This window comes from Siniperca chuatsi, linkage group LG24, assembly GCF_020085105.1.
Source record: "Siniperca chuatsi isolate FFG_IHB_CAS linkage group LG24, ASM2008510v1, whole genome shotgun sequence".
In the NCBI taxonomy this organism is placed as follows: Eukaryota; Metazoa; Chordata; class Actinopteri; order Centrarchiformes; family Sinipercidae; genus Siniperca; species Siniperca chuatsi.
The window spans coordinates 18,949,761-18,966,021 of record NC_058065.1 but is presented as its reverse complement, the minus strand read 5'-3'; the positions used below and the strand labels follow the sequence as shown (position 1 = coordinate 18,966,021).

The 16,261-nt window shown below is 43.6% G+C and overlaps 1 protein-coding gene across 5 annotated transcripts in view; it reads right to left on the bottom strand.

Annotated features, from left to right (window-relative positions):
* Positions 1-16,261, bottom strand: part of runx1 (RUNX family transcription factor 1) — an 81,625-nt gene that overhangs the window by 6,554 nt on the left and 58,810 nt on the right. For all 5 annotated transcript variants that reach the window (XM_044187683.1, XM_044187685.1, XM_044187687.1 and 2 more), the window contains 3 exons: positions 14,147-14,303; positions 6,510-6,614; positions 4,558-4,761 (listed from right to left, as the gene is read on the bottom strand). In XM_044187683.1, the coding sequence (XP_044043618.1) occupies positions 4,558-4,761; positions 6,510-6,614; positions 14,147-14,303 (466 nt within the window). The remainder of the gene's footprint in view (positions 1-4,557; positions 4,762-6,509; positions 6,615-14,146; positions 14,304-16,261) is intronic.

Sequence of the window (16,261 nt, the reverse complement as noted above, 5' to 3'; positions counted from 1 at the left end):
GCTGCTAAGTCTACACATGCGAAATAAATTGATCTAGTTGGGATGTCTAAGTTTGAATCTGATCCAAATCTTACCCTCTCATTATCCTGTGGTTATTTCACAGATAAAGCTAGTAACCCCCGCCCCCTAAAAAGAAATAAAAAGGAACGGTAAGGAACGGAGCCATAAGATCCGGCTCCCTTCAAAGAGCTGGAATTCCAAAGTGGTCCTCTGTGCTAAAGCTGATATGAACTCATAACAGCCCAACATGGATAGTCAAAAGTAATGATGGACACAAATGCATTCAGACTGAAACTGCAGACAGATGGTACTTTGTAGTGTTATACACTCTCTATGTATTTACATTACCATTTCAATGAACAAAACAAATAAAGAAAATGGAAGTACTCGTTATTATTATAGACTTGTCTTTGTGTCAAACACTACTGTTTTAACATAATTCCCCCTTAACCCAAGATTAGACAAAGTCCTGGATACATTTTCTTTGATCTTAGCCTAGCTTAGTTTAGATTTATCTGGGATGAAGGAGCAACTCCTCTCAAAAGTAGAAACGCCCACTTTCTCCACCGATAACATTATATAAGCCCAGTTTCATACTTAAGCTCATACTAAATCTTTAATTTCATTTTAATGCATTTTGATGTCTATCTTGGAAAAATCTATCTCTTCTATGAGAAATCTTATTTGATCCTATTTTATTTGAAGTCTACTTTGGATTTTTGAATGTAATTGTAGATTCATTTTATTTTTTAAAAACATATTTCTATATGGTAGCCTCCTCTTGTGATCTGCATGTGTATTTGGTCTTTTTGATCGATTGATCTAAGTTTCTGCATGTATTGCTATTTCTGAGTAATATGATTGAGATGTATGTGCATTTGGGCCGCTACACCACACCCGGGATGTGCTCTTCTGATGGACAAGAGAGCTTGGTGAAGCAGACGCCAAACATGTTGCGTGCTCTTCCACTTGCAGAAAATCTTTTAGTAAATATTAGTTCATTTTCTTTGTTTCTTTGGTGTGAGGCAAGTCCCTTTTCCATTTTGGATTCCTCTCTATTGCCTGCACTTGAGCAGCACCCGACTGCATTAAGGCCTTTTCAGACGAGGAGCGATCGTTTCCAGTGAGCGGCGGGCAGGTAGGGAGGCGCGGGCGTGATCCCGTGAAACTGTCGCGGTCGTGCTCGTCTCATGCACTTCTGCTAGGCTATAAAACAGTTGTTTCCCTGGTTACCACGGCGTATACTGGTGGAGCGCTTGTCTGCCTGTCTATTCACATGAGCGGATCCAAGCGAGTACGCAGGCAGTGCCGCTTACCGTCTGAAAAGACCGTAATACTGCTTTGGAAAACTCAGACTGAATTCTATTTCAAAGTAATCCCAGATTCTCTTTCAAACTGCAAAGACAGGTATTTTCCACAGGAACACTTCTTCTAATGTATGGCATGTACTGGTTTTGAGATACAACCCCCCCGACATTTATTACCGAAAAATGCATCATATCCAATGGTGGACCACACTGCAGAAATCTTGGGACTTTTAAATTCTGACATTTGCTTTAAAAAAAGATTTTTTTCTCACAGTAGCACTTCCTGCCAGCTGACTCTCATTTCCTCCTTCAGCCATAACTTGCTTCCTCACTTACAGACACACACACACACACACACATGCAAATTCACACATAAGAAGAAACACTAACTACACTTCAACAGTTGTGCATGCATGCGTAAACACACACACACACACACACACACACACACACACAAAGCGTCACTACCACTGAAGGCAGAAGAGGAACAAATCCTGTCTTTAGGTACCACATAGTATCCACGGCAACCGCAACACACACTCTCACAGGTACACACACACATACATACACACACACACAGACCACAATGGATCTCACTAAAACCACAAGGAGGAACAATGAGGTTTGATGCAAGCTGAATGCACAAGTTTGGGAAACACACACACACACGCGCGCGCGGTGTGTTGTTTTTGGCTGTTATTAGATGCTGTAAATGAAGATGTATTCAGTATTATCTGTATGTTAGCACTAGAAATGTGACTGAACTAACAAATCTTCCTTCACCTCAGAAAATCCTGATGTTTACTTCTGGGCAGATCAAGGTTAGCTGTTCCCCCGCTTTCATGTCTTTATGCTAAGCTAAGCTAACTGTCTCCTGGCTGTAGCTTCTTATTTAACAACATGTTAGTGGTATCAATATTCTCATCCAGCATGGACGATAAGTCCTGCAGCGTTCCCATCGGGAACTAAGAGCCGTCGTCTGCAGCATGGCAGGATGGTGGCATTACTTCCCAGCTCGCTGGTCATGTTTTAAAACTCAGCTGCTGGGGGATAATCCAGGATCTGGGGTTTCTTTTGGGTGCTATAACACCCAACCCATTTTATTATTTACTTAAAAAAGTCTTACCAGCCAAAATTAGGAGGTGTGAGTGCAACCTAAAAAGGCAATAAGTTCGGACTACCAAAGACACTTTTGAATCATTTGCTAAAATGAATTGGTCATGCTACTGTGACGTTGTGGCTACACAAGAAGTGAAAAATACATGCAGCATTCATACAGCATGAATGCTGCATGACTCAAACAGTTGGAATTAACTGTCCTTGTGGCCACTTTTTTGCGATTGACTGTACTTCACAATCCCCAGCCAACCACATGAGTTGAACATGCCCTGTTTCCTGCAACTGAATATTTGAATACAACTTGTATGAAACGATTTTATTTTTCCACCCATACGTCATTAAAATGATATAGTAGTCATGCACAGATTACATTGGTACCTTTACACATTAGAAAACATGGTAAATCATCTTTTGGAAAACAGGAAATGTGCAGTGTAGACATGTCATGGCTAGTAGAAAACTAATGCATTGCTAGCATTAGCTACAGTTCCCGTGTAAAGACATGTCTGACTAACCTGTGAGTTTCCTGTTTTCTAGAAGGAGATGTACTGTATCATAGTTTTTTAAGATCTAAATAATTGCCTCATTGGAGTGAGCTCATAGAGAAACTGCAGCAGAGTAGTTTCTCAGTACTAAAGATACGGCTGCAGCACGTCAGCCACTAACTGTAGGGTCGGTGAATTACTGGCTCCTCCAGTGTCAGCAGGACACTGAACCCCAAATGAAAGCCACTTTGGATAAAAGCATCTGCCATATTAATGTAATGCGCTGGTGGGTTGTGCTCTGTGTAATTATGAATGATGGGAATCAACATTAAGGTTTGGGTTCAACAGCTAGTCCTGATCCAGGAGAGTCATGCTATGTATCCAGATATATACAGTAAGACTGCCATTTTATGCACTAGTATTGCTCTAACATAGCTTCCAGCCACCAGTGGCGTTCACACTCGTTGACAGTGTAGCATTCATTCAGTCAGTATTTGTTAACATTCCAATTGTTGATCCCAGAAGTTCCCCGCGAATTATTCAGAATGCCTAAAAACTTGCTGGGTTACAGTGAAGTGACACTGATAAGTGCAGCTCAAATTAAACTTGGTTCACGTACAAGTTGAATTTGGTTCAACTAGAGGAAACAACGTGACGCTCTCACTCTGCCACCTTGCAGAATGCCAGTGACCATACCAACATAGCAGCTGTACAGAGTGCACTTGGTCTTGGACAGGCAGGAAGACGGAATTCTCTTCTTTGCTTCATTTTTTTGATTAAGGCTGATAAGACAATAGAAATGTTGACCCCAGGTGGGGCCCTTCTGGCTGTTCCAAAGTCGAGGCTTAAATCTAAAGTTGGCCATGCTTTTGCCATCAGGGCTCCTCGGCTGTGGAACGACCTGCCTGAGGAGATAAGGCTTGCAGAATCAGTGCCTTCTTTTAAATCACTTCTTAAAACTCATCTTTATAAACTTGCTTTTATGTAATGTCATCTTTTTATTGTCACTTTATTGCTTTAATTGTTTCCATTTGTTTTTATTTCCATTGTCGTGTTTTTCATGGTTTTTATCTTGTCTTTGTGTCTTAAAGGCTCAGCGTGGAGGATTTAGTGGCATCTAGCGGTGAAATTGCAGTTTGCAACCATTTGGATACCGCTCGCCTCGCCCTCAGCTTCCAAGAGTGTAGGAGAAACTACGGTGGCCGCAAAATCGTGAAAAACGTGAGAGGCCCTATCTAGAGCCAGTGTTTGGTTTGTCCGTTCTGGGCTACTGTAGAAACATGGCGGTGCAACATGGCGGCCTCCGTGGAAGGGGACCCGCTCCCTCTGTAGATATAAATGGCTCATTCTAAGGTAACGAAAACACAACAATTCTTATTTTGAGGTGATTATACACTAATGAAAACACACTTATAAATATTATATTCCATTTCTGCCAACAGCTCCTCCTAAATGTTCCACACTGGTCCTTTAATGTTACCTTAATTTTGTCTTGCTTTGTTTGGCATTTCTGTTTGGCTTCTGCTGTTATACTGCCTTCTGGGTATCCTGTTTCTGCTTTGCCTTGTCTGTCAAAGCACTTTGTAAACTCTGTTTTTAAAGGTGCTATATCAATAAAGTTAATATAATCAGTTTTGGGCTCTTACCAGCAGTTATCTGAGTGTGTGTGGGGCTGGAGAAGGTGGCAGAGTTGAGTGCTGCAGATTGGCGGGTGTTGGCGGAGGGTTGATGGTGATGGTGATGAGGAGGCGTCACCCTCATCGAGCTCCGTCTCAGATGTTCCAGCTCTGTTAGCCTCTCCGAGAAAGCCAGAGAGCCAGGTTTGACCTCGTCCATCTTCTGACGATGACCTGGGAGAGAGTGATGACAGAAAACTGTCATGATTCCAACTTTCTACAGTTTCAATTAAAAATGACCATCAAACAAAAATATTTAGAGGTGATTTGTCAGCAAATGACGTCATGCTTGTAATCTGGTTCCATAATCCAGGGATTACAGTAACAGCTACAACCCAACACAGGCTATAACAACGTCCCGACATTGTTAACACACTCCGTCTGCTATTGCAGTTGAGAATCTGACGATGGGCGCCGCATAGGGGTCTGGCTGTCTCCCTGTGTGTGTGTGTGTGTGTTGGTCTGTCACGCTGTCTGTGGTGTTGGCTGCACTTCAAAGCACTGAGACTGAGCTCCAGTTACAGGCACTTCCTCCCAATGGGGGAAGCGTGCATGTGTGTGTATTTGTGTGTGTGGGCGAGTTAGAGACGAGTGATGGTTATTCACAGCTGAGTGGCGCTGGCAGGAGTCTTCCTCTCTTTCTGTCACCTCACAACTCTCCTGACTCTTCTGCCCAGTGTCACTCAGTTCAGTTCATTTAACAAGAATGAGAATTATTCTTATGACATATATTAGTGTTTATTAGCAAAACAAAAGATGTCTTTCTCTTCTCTTTTCTTGCTTTCATCTGCCATTTGAAATCCCCATGTTTCATCACAGTGAGTGGGAGAGGAACTCAGTGTTGCATCAGGCTCCTTATTGACGCATGCAGCTGAGAGTTTGCCTTCACTAGTTAATACAACAATATGACAAATATTAAATACAACTTTAAGTGATCAAATAAAAAAAATATATTAGATCCAAACAATATTCTTATATAATCCAATTTTTTCAGCACATACATGAAATTACTAAACAACTATCATGTTCCAACTTATGAGGCAGGTATGCAACAGGGGGCCTATAAATAGTGAATTAAGATCAAATGTTACATGAATCTTTTGAGTACAGTACAGAGTATAGTAACAATGATGATCTCCCAAACTGAAATTGCAGTATACAACCCTATGGCAGACAAGGCTGTTGATAATGGCTGATTCTGCAAAACCCCAGATTACATCGAATGCCAACATTTTTTTAATTCTTGCTTTCAATATCTGCGCATTGTACTGCGGGATGGTTAGGGTTAGGGAAAGATGGGGATATGGATAGTAAAAAAGCATTCGCCATTGGCACAAAACGTTGGCATTGGACGTAATTCATGAGGTGCAAAATCGTCCAATATGGTCAGAATTCCTCAGGATAATGGGCTGCTTTGAGACCCCAGGTTGGAATAATCGTCAGTACCTTCTCTCTATGGCAGTATACTCCAGTATGCTAAATTCGGTATGTTCTTGGACTGCTGTCTGAGCAGACACCAAAATACTAACAGAGAGTCCAGCAGTGTTCATTTTAAAAACGTTGGCATTAGGCGTAAACAATGTTTGCTATTTAACATAATTCAGTTAAGCAACTAGCAGTAGGGTTTTTTCAAAGAGCAGCATACTAACAATGCCAAGATGCTGCTGTTAGAATTTATTTAATTTAGTTGTTAGTTAACCGAATTTTGTGACATGAATTCAGATCAGATTTGCACCTTTAGAGAACTTTAGATGCTGCTGGAGTAACACTGAAAATCTATGCTGTATTTGTGGGTAGTTGTGTTCAAGTGGAGCCATGTGAATGGAGAATTAGATAGGATCCAAAATGAAGCCCTGTGGGACTCCATTATTATTATCTGCTGAGGAGGAAAACATCAACATTTGTGTGTCAGTGTCACTCACGCCGTGGCTCTCTAGGACCATCCACTGTAATTTTAATGGCTCTCTGGTACGTGGCCACCTGAGGAGGGTTGGTGAACACTGTGATGGTCAGAGTGAAGCTCTTCCCTATGAGACAAAAGGAGAGGTAAAGGGGGAGGAAGAAAGGGAGAAAGAAGGGGAGAGGATAGATGAGCAGAAGATGAAGGAAATAGAATGGAATGGAAAACAGGAAGGAACAAAGATAAAAGTGTTCATTACTATTAGGTTCTTTTCCAAGTATTACTCTCCTGCTTCCTGTCCTCCCCAAATATCCACTTGGTCTGCTTAATGCATTAAGTCATGTAAGTCATGGACAGGAATAAACCAGATGCCACACACACACACACACACACACACACACACACACACACACACACACACAAAAAAATGACAAGATGAAGAAAGAGAAAGACCATGACTAAATGCTAGACTAATCCAGCAGTGACCGTGTATGTGTGTAATTATGTCACTGTTGCTGTGTTCTCATGTCACAGGCCAAGTTCTTTGAAATGTATAATATTAGACTATATTGATCACGCCAAGGTTTTACTGTGTTATTATTAGCATTTAGCATTGAGGCCCAGTCTCACCAGAACTACTCACATGGCTACATTGAGAAGTGTTGTAGCTGGCGAGCTAACAGCTAACTTGCTATCAAGCCCACAACATGCTTTCGTTAGCCATTTCATTCAATGAAGAGCTCTTTAAGAGAGGAAAAGAATCTCTCCAAGCTAGCGAGCTTGGTACCTGTTAGCTCGGTCGGCTAAAAAACGTTGTACGTCTGCTTGTATAAAATTGGATTGTCCAACGCTGCTGGTTAGCTACGATAGCTTCCTCCATTTTGGGCTCTATGTTCCCTCAAAGGTCAGCAAAAAAACGTGTGCAAATTTACTCCACCCCTAAGCATCTCCACTCGTCAAAGGTTTTTCCACCCTAAAAATTGATCTTGAATAGTGCCACCAAACACTGTTGGTTATGACAACTGAATGGTGCATGACGAGGTAGACAACACAGAAGTGTGTTATTGTGATTGAACCACGGCCACTTGTCAAATGAATAAAAACAGCCAAATGGTCAGTTGAATTGCTTTTAGCTAATGTGACAAACTGTGGGTTACTCGCAGCCTAAAACAGTCTGAGCACTGATTTAGAAAAGAGAATAAAGTGCCATGACTATGATTAAGGTGTCCCAATATACAATTTTAAGGGACACTTGCCAGCCAATCAGAAACAAGAGTTTAATTTGACCATGGTATAATCCAAAAATATCAACCATAAAAAGCTTGTATCAGTTGAACCCTGGTCATAATATATGTTACACATTTATAAGACTATTTTTGTGTGTGTGTGTGTGTGTGTGTGTGTGTGTGGACCCTGCTGGGGGGTCACTGCCAGCCTCAGCTTTGGAATTAGCACTCACACACACACTCACACACACATGCAGACCACCACTGTTGTTGTGTATGGGCAATGCCAGGTGTTACTCTCACTTCTCTCTCTCCCGGTGTCTGTTTTCTCTCGCTGAACATTTCCTTATTGCATTATTGCTACATATTGAACACTGATGACATTTTGTCATACATTATGTGCATACAAAAATAAATGAAATCTACAGAAGTTTGACTAAATGATTTCATTTCAAATCAAGAGGTCAGCCTTAAACTGATAAAGAACAACAACTGGAAAAGCCCAACATTTCAGCTTTGAATGAACAAATTCACGTTTCCAAAGACGCTACCGTCGACCGACTAAAGCAACGACCTAGTGAGCGGTCTGTTTCCCCACAAACATCCGAGTCCACACGGCTCGCATTCAGATACAGTGTGCATGGTATTACATGGACAACAAACAGAATTTAGCCTCAAGCTGTCGAAGCTTGTACAGTTACCAGCTGAGCTCCATTTGGCTGTACCGTTGTTTTGCTTGCACAGTGGTAAGAGCAAGAACCCTCCCTGCACGCCATATTGAGGCAGCAGGTCTGACGCTGAATCAGCTTATAATCATATTCATATATTCATCAATCCTGTTGCCAGACAGAATATTGATATTTGACAATTCTGCAAAACCCTGAATTATCACACTCAGTATCCATGTATCTCCAGTCAAGCAAGTAAAGGGAAAGATCATTGTTATGTCAAATAAACTCTGGCGGAGGTATAGTTAGGGTTAGGCATTTAAACACTTGGTTACGTTTAGAGAAAGACAGCGTTTCTGGTTCATAAAAAAGAATCTGACATGTTACCCTTCCTCCACACCCTGTAGCTACGCCTAAATACCTACGGCAGCATGCACCTGGCTCCGTGGTTACGCTGTAGCTGACATGCAAAGTGGCGGCAGAAAAAACCATGTGGGGACCACAAGAACTGTGATTGGCGTTTGTCTTCTGATGGTGCTGAAGATTGTTGCGAGCGAAGACAACATTAAGGAAGTTGAAAGAGGAAGCTTTCTTCTCTTTTTCATGGCAGACTGCCTTCAGACTGCCTTTAGCCGTGTGTGGGAAAAATCAGCCCTTTCATTCAGGGCTGAAGCGGGCTCCACGACTGCACTGCGATGTCTCCAGCAAGACGCTGCGTTGGCCAGTCAAACGCGTGGGAGCGCACACTCCCAGTATCACTTTGTAACGGGAGAACAGTGTGTTTACCTCACTGTGGCGGACTGCTGTGATAACCCTGTGTCTGATAGACCTGTTACTCTTAATGCAGGGCTGTTTACCTGGACGCTCACTTAGTCTCCTGTTCAGTTTAATAACCCGGATGTGACTAGATGTGAACCCAGCAGGGGCTGGGGACTGTAATGAAATCGATATCTAAAATCAAAAGCTCCACTGTAAGCATCGACAGGGGGACTCCCGTTAACCTTTTGCATCTGCATTTTGGAATCGTCCAACACGAAACAGTTCCAAGGTACCGATGCTGTGGTAACACAACTATTAAACTACCGAAACTACAGAAAATATAAGAAAATAAATAGAATAAACATGTTGAAGCAGTGTTTTGGGGTTTATTCAGCTTTAACTTCAGCTGGTAGAGACACTACAGTATATCTTACAATGACTAGCCATGTAAAGGTCTTTGTTGGGTCTGTAAATAATGCTGCTCTGTAGGAACAGTGCAATGAGATCCCTTCTGTTATGAATATATAAATAAAGTTGAGTTGAACTGAATAGTAGTCTGCTCACTTGCTGCACAAGCCATTGATTCAGGGCGTATAGGGCAGGTGCTGTGCATATTAAACCCAGTGTGAAGCACACCGAAGTGGCTGCCCTGCTGACCGCCACCAGAGGGCGAGGTGTCACCCGAAGCCTGCCGGCCTCCCTTTCCTCTGTCCTCCCCCGCAACACACACACATAAACGCCATACTTACTGAATACTGTATATGCTGCTGTATACACGGTGTATTCTGAGTAAACATTACTGCACGCAAACCGACCCAGTGTGGAGCGTAAGTTGTATAGAGTGCAGAGAAACTCCGAGGGCGTTTTTGTGCAGGTTGTTTACAGAGAGCCTGGCTGACAGGGAGAGAACAGCTGAAGCCAGCCGGTGGCATCACACACACACACACACACACACACACACACACACACACACAAGATTACTAAATCACAAAGGTGTGTGTGTGTGTGTGTCCTGACAACAGTGTTTTCCGGGACTTTCTCTCTAATCACCCCTATGGCTCACTCACTCTCTATAGATAAGAGTGAATTTTACACATGAGGTGAGCTGTGTGTGTGTGTGTGTGTGTGTGTGTGTGTGTGTGTATCATGTCAGGGCTCGCTGAGTCAGGGTCGTCCAGTTTTTCCTCACAATCAGCCGATCAGACAGAATCTGTATTTTCCACCGTCTTCAACAAAACAGCATGCGCGTTTGTGTGTGTGTGTGTGTGTGTGTGTGTTCCCGGAATAACAAGGTGGCGTTGGTGTGTCTGTGCATGTGTGCTCACACAGGCAGGTACTGTGACAGAAAAAAATGGTGGTCCTGTCTAAAAGAGGAACTAAAATAGAGACTGAAAACTGGTCCCACGCGCCCGCACACACACACACACACACACACACACACTCATACACACTCACACTCACACACACTCACACACACTCACACACACACACACAGACATATGTAGTGGTAGTAGGCTGAACTATCCTATGAAACAAACACAAGGCATGACAGACGTTGCATCGTTTACTTTACGGCCACACTAGTGTACAGGCGCCTCAGCCAGACTCACGATCGCCCACAGGTCCACCTGTTCAACAACGAGTATAAACGCTGATAGGTGAGAGAAACAGTGCCTGTTACCCAGGAAGCTGTTTCACTGACTGTACAGCATTCTGCAACATGAGATCATGTCGTGTCAGAAGAAACTCCCATGCATGAGCATGAAGGGCCCTGCAGGACAGTCCTGTGTGAAACTCCTGCGCCGCTGCGTTCAGACGCTGTTTCAGCCCAGCCTCTTCCTCCTACACATCACTGAGCTCAGTGTAACACCCTCTCCTCATCCTCCTCACATTCAGCGCCTGAGAAATGGCCGTCCTCTTTTCTCAGCCTGATCCTGGTTTGCCCTCACTGCACCGATCTTTATTTGTCTGAAACAATCCCATAACAGTACCGAACTGTTACTGGCTTAGAAACGAGCCTGCACAATATCAGAAATGTGTCTCTGTGATCAAATTCAAGTCTCAACTCTGTCTATTGGATCTGTTCCCAGAGCTGTCTCACGTCTAGCAAAAAAAGAGTCAAAACAAGATCTACACATGCTCTTCAGTTTCTCTGGTTTGTCACGCTCTTTGCAGAGCAGACGCCCTGCTGGCCTGCTGCTGCTACAGCGAGGCTCTCATTTCATGGCGGTCGAAAACATTTATTCACTCTTTCACACTTTCCAGGAATAAACAGAAACATCTTCATCATTTCCTCATGTGTTTCTTAAACGAGTGCCGCCGCCTACCCTTTGTGTGCTTTTGTCTTGGTGTGTGTATAAGGCACCTTCATGTTCTAATGCTTTATGTCTACCTTCGTTCTGAACAGTACTCTTCACTAATAGAAATAAATCCAATAAACACACCAGAGAACTGTGCACCTGCATGTGTTGCTGTGCTGCCAGATGACGGGCGAGCCAGCAAACCAATGAACTGCCGCCGGCCTGATTCGCTCCGGACAAACGCTGGCTTTGTGCGGGCGGAAGGCTAAAAAAGGACGACGCGCTTTCACATCATCCGGTTTGGTTTTCAGACAGTTTCACCAACCTGGAAACAAACCACTGATTTTGTTAAATCACCAAATCAGTCATTTCCTCTGAAATCGCTGTTTATGTCTTGGTGTGTTAAACATCAGAAGTGAGCTGGGAGTACATTTAGGGATTTGGGGCTGCCATGTAGTTACAGCCTTTACAAAAATAGTTTCCACTTAAAACAACACTACTGTAAACGATTTCAGCAAGAGGATTTAGTAATTCAAGTTCAGAGTTCATTTCTTCTCTCAGAAACTGACTGTAACTCATCAACTTCAAAGGGACACAGATGGATTCACTGGGAGTTTTTGCGATGAGAAAAACAGCTCGTGATATGCAAATCCACAGAGCAGCGCTGTAAACACTGCACAAATCAGGAGTGTATCAGTGTCTGTGTGTTGTCACTAAGTGCTTCTGCAACACAGGGGAAAGTGACAAACAATGATGAAGTTTGAGAACTCAGACACTGACTCCCACCCACACACACACACACACACACACACACACACACACACACACAGAAACACAGAGAAAGCAACAGTCAAACCACGAAACAGTTAACGCCATTTTAGAGGTGTCAGGTGGAGAAGCTCTGCTCGGCGTGTGCCTTCTCCAGAAGTAATGGTGGAAAAGCTCCTGACACAACACAGGGCCCTCACACTCACTCAGTGAGGCCACAGTTTCAGGGTCAGGCTGGTGATACATATTATTCCTCTTCAACAAATCCCACGTGCAGGTCCAACCGAATGTATCGGCTAACTATTACAACCCATCCCTGAGCCGCGCTGTTGCCCTGGGTAACACATTCCTTCATCACCACCAACACACACACTGGAGTTTATTCTGACTCCGGCCCACACACACCGTCCTGCTGCCCCAAACACTCACTACAGCTCCACATGTGGATTCATCCGCCGCTGGAAGTAGTCCCCAACAGATGCCAAATGTCAGTTTGATTAAAAACTACAGCGAGCAGCTGAGCCTTTAAAAAGAAAATGAGCAGGAACCAATGGGCTCGCAGCTGAGAGCCGCAGACAGGAAGTCTGCACATGGGATTTCATGATCATAACAAACATTTAGATTATTGCCAGCCTCATCTTTTAAAAATCCAGCATACAGTCCTGAGATCAGAATAAAACACTATACTGTAAATAAGTATCACTATTGGTCGAACCCTAAAAGTCATTTCTGCGTTTCCCGACGATGGCTTCATCGTTCATGCTCCCCTCAGGATGAACTGTAACCCCTCTGCTGATCCTCTGACTTTCCATCTAGCGCCACCATCAGGTCGACAACGTGTCCGACACTTTGGTTTCTGACCAAACACCTGCAGAGCTGATGGCATTCCCATCAGCCTCAGCTGCGCTCTGTGTTCACTGCTAACCAGCTAATGTTAGCATGCTAACATGCTAAACTGAGAGGGTGAACATTGTAAACAGTATACCTGGTAAACACCAGCATGTTAGCATTGTCACTGTGAGCACACTGATGTTAGCATTTAGCTCAAAGTACCGCTGTGCCTGCTAGCGTGGCTGCACACTCTTAGTCTTTCATTAAAGAACAAATGTAAGAGTTGCAGTTAAAAATAGTTTGGATGACATTTTAGTTTCCCTCCGCCACATGTCGTTATTGTAACATGATAATAGTGGGCCTTAGTAGGGGGATATAAAAAACACATCTGAGAAAAGGAAGCAGGTATAATGAAAACATACAGTTAGTAATACAGAGAAGCAAAGCATTAGGTGTGGGTTTCCTGCAATAACCACACTGATCCAGCTATTAATCAACTTAAAGAATCAACATGTTTTGCATTTTATGAACCTCATTGTACTCTGTGCAGTTACATTTGCATGAAAACAAATTTCTACTCCTCAACTTTCTACTATTCTGCTGCACATGAATTATTAATATGCTCATTTTTCAGCAGCAGGACTGTGGAATCTGTCAAACATTGACAGTTATTCCCATATTTCCATTCAGCTGGGGAGTCATTCTTATGTGTGTGTGTGTGTGTGTGTGTGTGTGTGTGTTAGCAGAGCTTGTGTACACAGGACTGGTGTTTTAAATAGATAAGTTGGGACATTTGCCTGCGACTGATTTAGAGTAACTGTGGTGTAGTGTGTCCGTTGGGGGGTTGAATGGGGTGTTACAAGGAAGTTGTGTGAATACTGTTTTTATTCACATGTACTTCCCCTAATTTATCTATGCTGCGTTGTGTGCTTGTGCAAAATATTCAATTTCAGCCAGCGTGAGATTTTACTGGCTGATACTGCTCTCACTTACATTTGATGCCAGTAGAGCTCATATTTGTGCCACCACAGCAAAAATCTGCATTTATATTTCATTGTTTTTGTATTTTGCATTGTTATGCGTGTGTGTGTGTGTGTGTGTGTGTACCTCTTCCACTGCGGCCAACAAAGCGCAGGTCGTTGAATCTGGCCACTTGGTTCTTGATGGCGGCCGTGGCGTTACGAAGCTCAGCTGAGTAGTTCTCATCATTTCCCGCCATCACCGTTACCAAGGTGCCATCAGGGATGTCGCCTAGGCCAACCACCTGGTGACACGACGGAGGGAAGGAGGAGAGAGTCTTCTGTGTGACAAAACTGTGAATCAAAATGTCCGCTCTTATCATCAATCAACATTTTCAAACACGTCTCTGCCGATGAACGGACGGACGGACGGGTGTTGCAGCGATATAGGAACCCCTGTTGGTGGCACCCTCAGCCCGGATGTGTAAAAATGTAATGATAGTTGAAAAAGATAATATTCTTGGATTGTGTCACTTCTATTGTTTTCTCACGTTCTGGGTTCTGGAACTACAGTTCCCATCATGCTTTGGGGGATGCAAGCAAAGAAGTGTTGACCTTATGCGGCGCGCATCCGGTTTTGTTTTTAACGTCTGGTTGTTGGGAACACATTCCCATTTTTGAGAGCGGACACCACCACATCCAGCCAGGACATCGGGTAAAAGTCACGAGCTTTGGCAGTAACTAGCTTACAACTAGCTCAACCAGCTAACGGAGTGTTGCAGCAGTGGCTGTTTCTAGCGCTCTGATGGTAGCTTATCAGTGCAGTACAAGTGATCACTGAACCAGATGATTGCTGCTTTGCTGGAAGCGGATGTATCAACACGGAGTGTGTGTGTGGGAGCACTTTCTTTTTGTTTTGAACCTATATTTGTTTCCGCCATGAAAAGTCATACTGCAGCAGCTCTTAGCAGTTTGTGTTTGCAGTGGAACTCTGGATGTAGATGACCGGCTCAGTGCAGAGGCAACATCCAGACGTCCACAGGTTTGGCTCATGCTTATGTATCCTGCTACAGCCAAAGCAAATGACGTGAAATGCTAATGGGGGGGCAGATTTGACCTGATCACGGGGTCTCACAAAGCCACAGAGACACAAACAGCTTCAGACTATTTAAACTCACAAAGTTCATGTAAAAGATGCAAATCATGAAACAAAAAGTCAATTCTTTTCCTTATTGAAACTGAAAATCTCCCAAAACACAAGCGTAAAATGGAAATGTGTGACAGTGGGCGCACTCGAGAGCAGTCTCCTCCTCCACGCCTACGCAAATACAGAGCCAGGGAGGCCGATTTCCATATCAACGCTAATCAAACCATCAGTGTGCAAATGACGCCCGCAGATACTGTACTGTGGATGCTTTCTCTTTTAACCCTGCGCTCTCCACGCCACTGACCGCACCACGACTGGGTCTTCTCAGTTAACCCTTCCCCTTTAGCCCCCTTCAAATTAAACTTTAGCCTTGTTTTCCAGGTAATAACATTGCTCTAAGATAGTGCTCTAACTGTTGTTTACCAGCTACGCTGCTTTGAGTATGAGTTGAAATATCAATATGCTGATGTTCCAATAATCCACCAATGACTGTATTGATCTGAGCCTGCGGTGGAATGTGGTTGGATACAATTCTTCCACAGCAGCAGGGACTCGCTGGGGTTGAAAATACAGGTCTTGGCTTGCAAATAGTTTACAATGAAGAACTGGGAGAGGAAGAAAGAACACACACACACACACACACACACACCCCGGCAGACAAGGGAGAGACTGGCAGCAATGGGGCATGGAACCAGCCCAGCAGAATAAACAAGACAAAGGAAACAATTATGAAGCTCCCAGGCCAGTGTGTGTGTGTGTGTGTGTGTGTGTGTGTGTGTGTGTGTGTACATTTTTTAAATGGACGGCCTGTTTATACATACACATTGTACCTGTGTGTGTACCTACAGTACAGTGTGTGTGTTGTCATGTATGCACTACGCTGAAATGTGTATTTGTGTGTGTGTCTATGTGTGTGTGTGTGTGTGTGTGTGTGTGTGTGCGCATCATAACAGTCATCCATTATCAGTAAAAGGCAGTGACATCCGCTCATGACACTCCATAATGATGTATAATGCACCAAACTCACACACACACACACACACACACACACACACACACACACACACGTGTGAACACTAATGCATAAAACTCAACAAATCAATCAGTGTGTGTGTG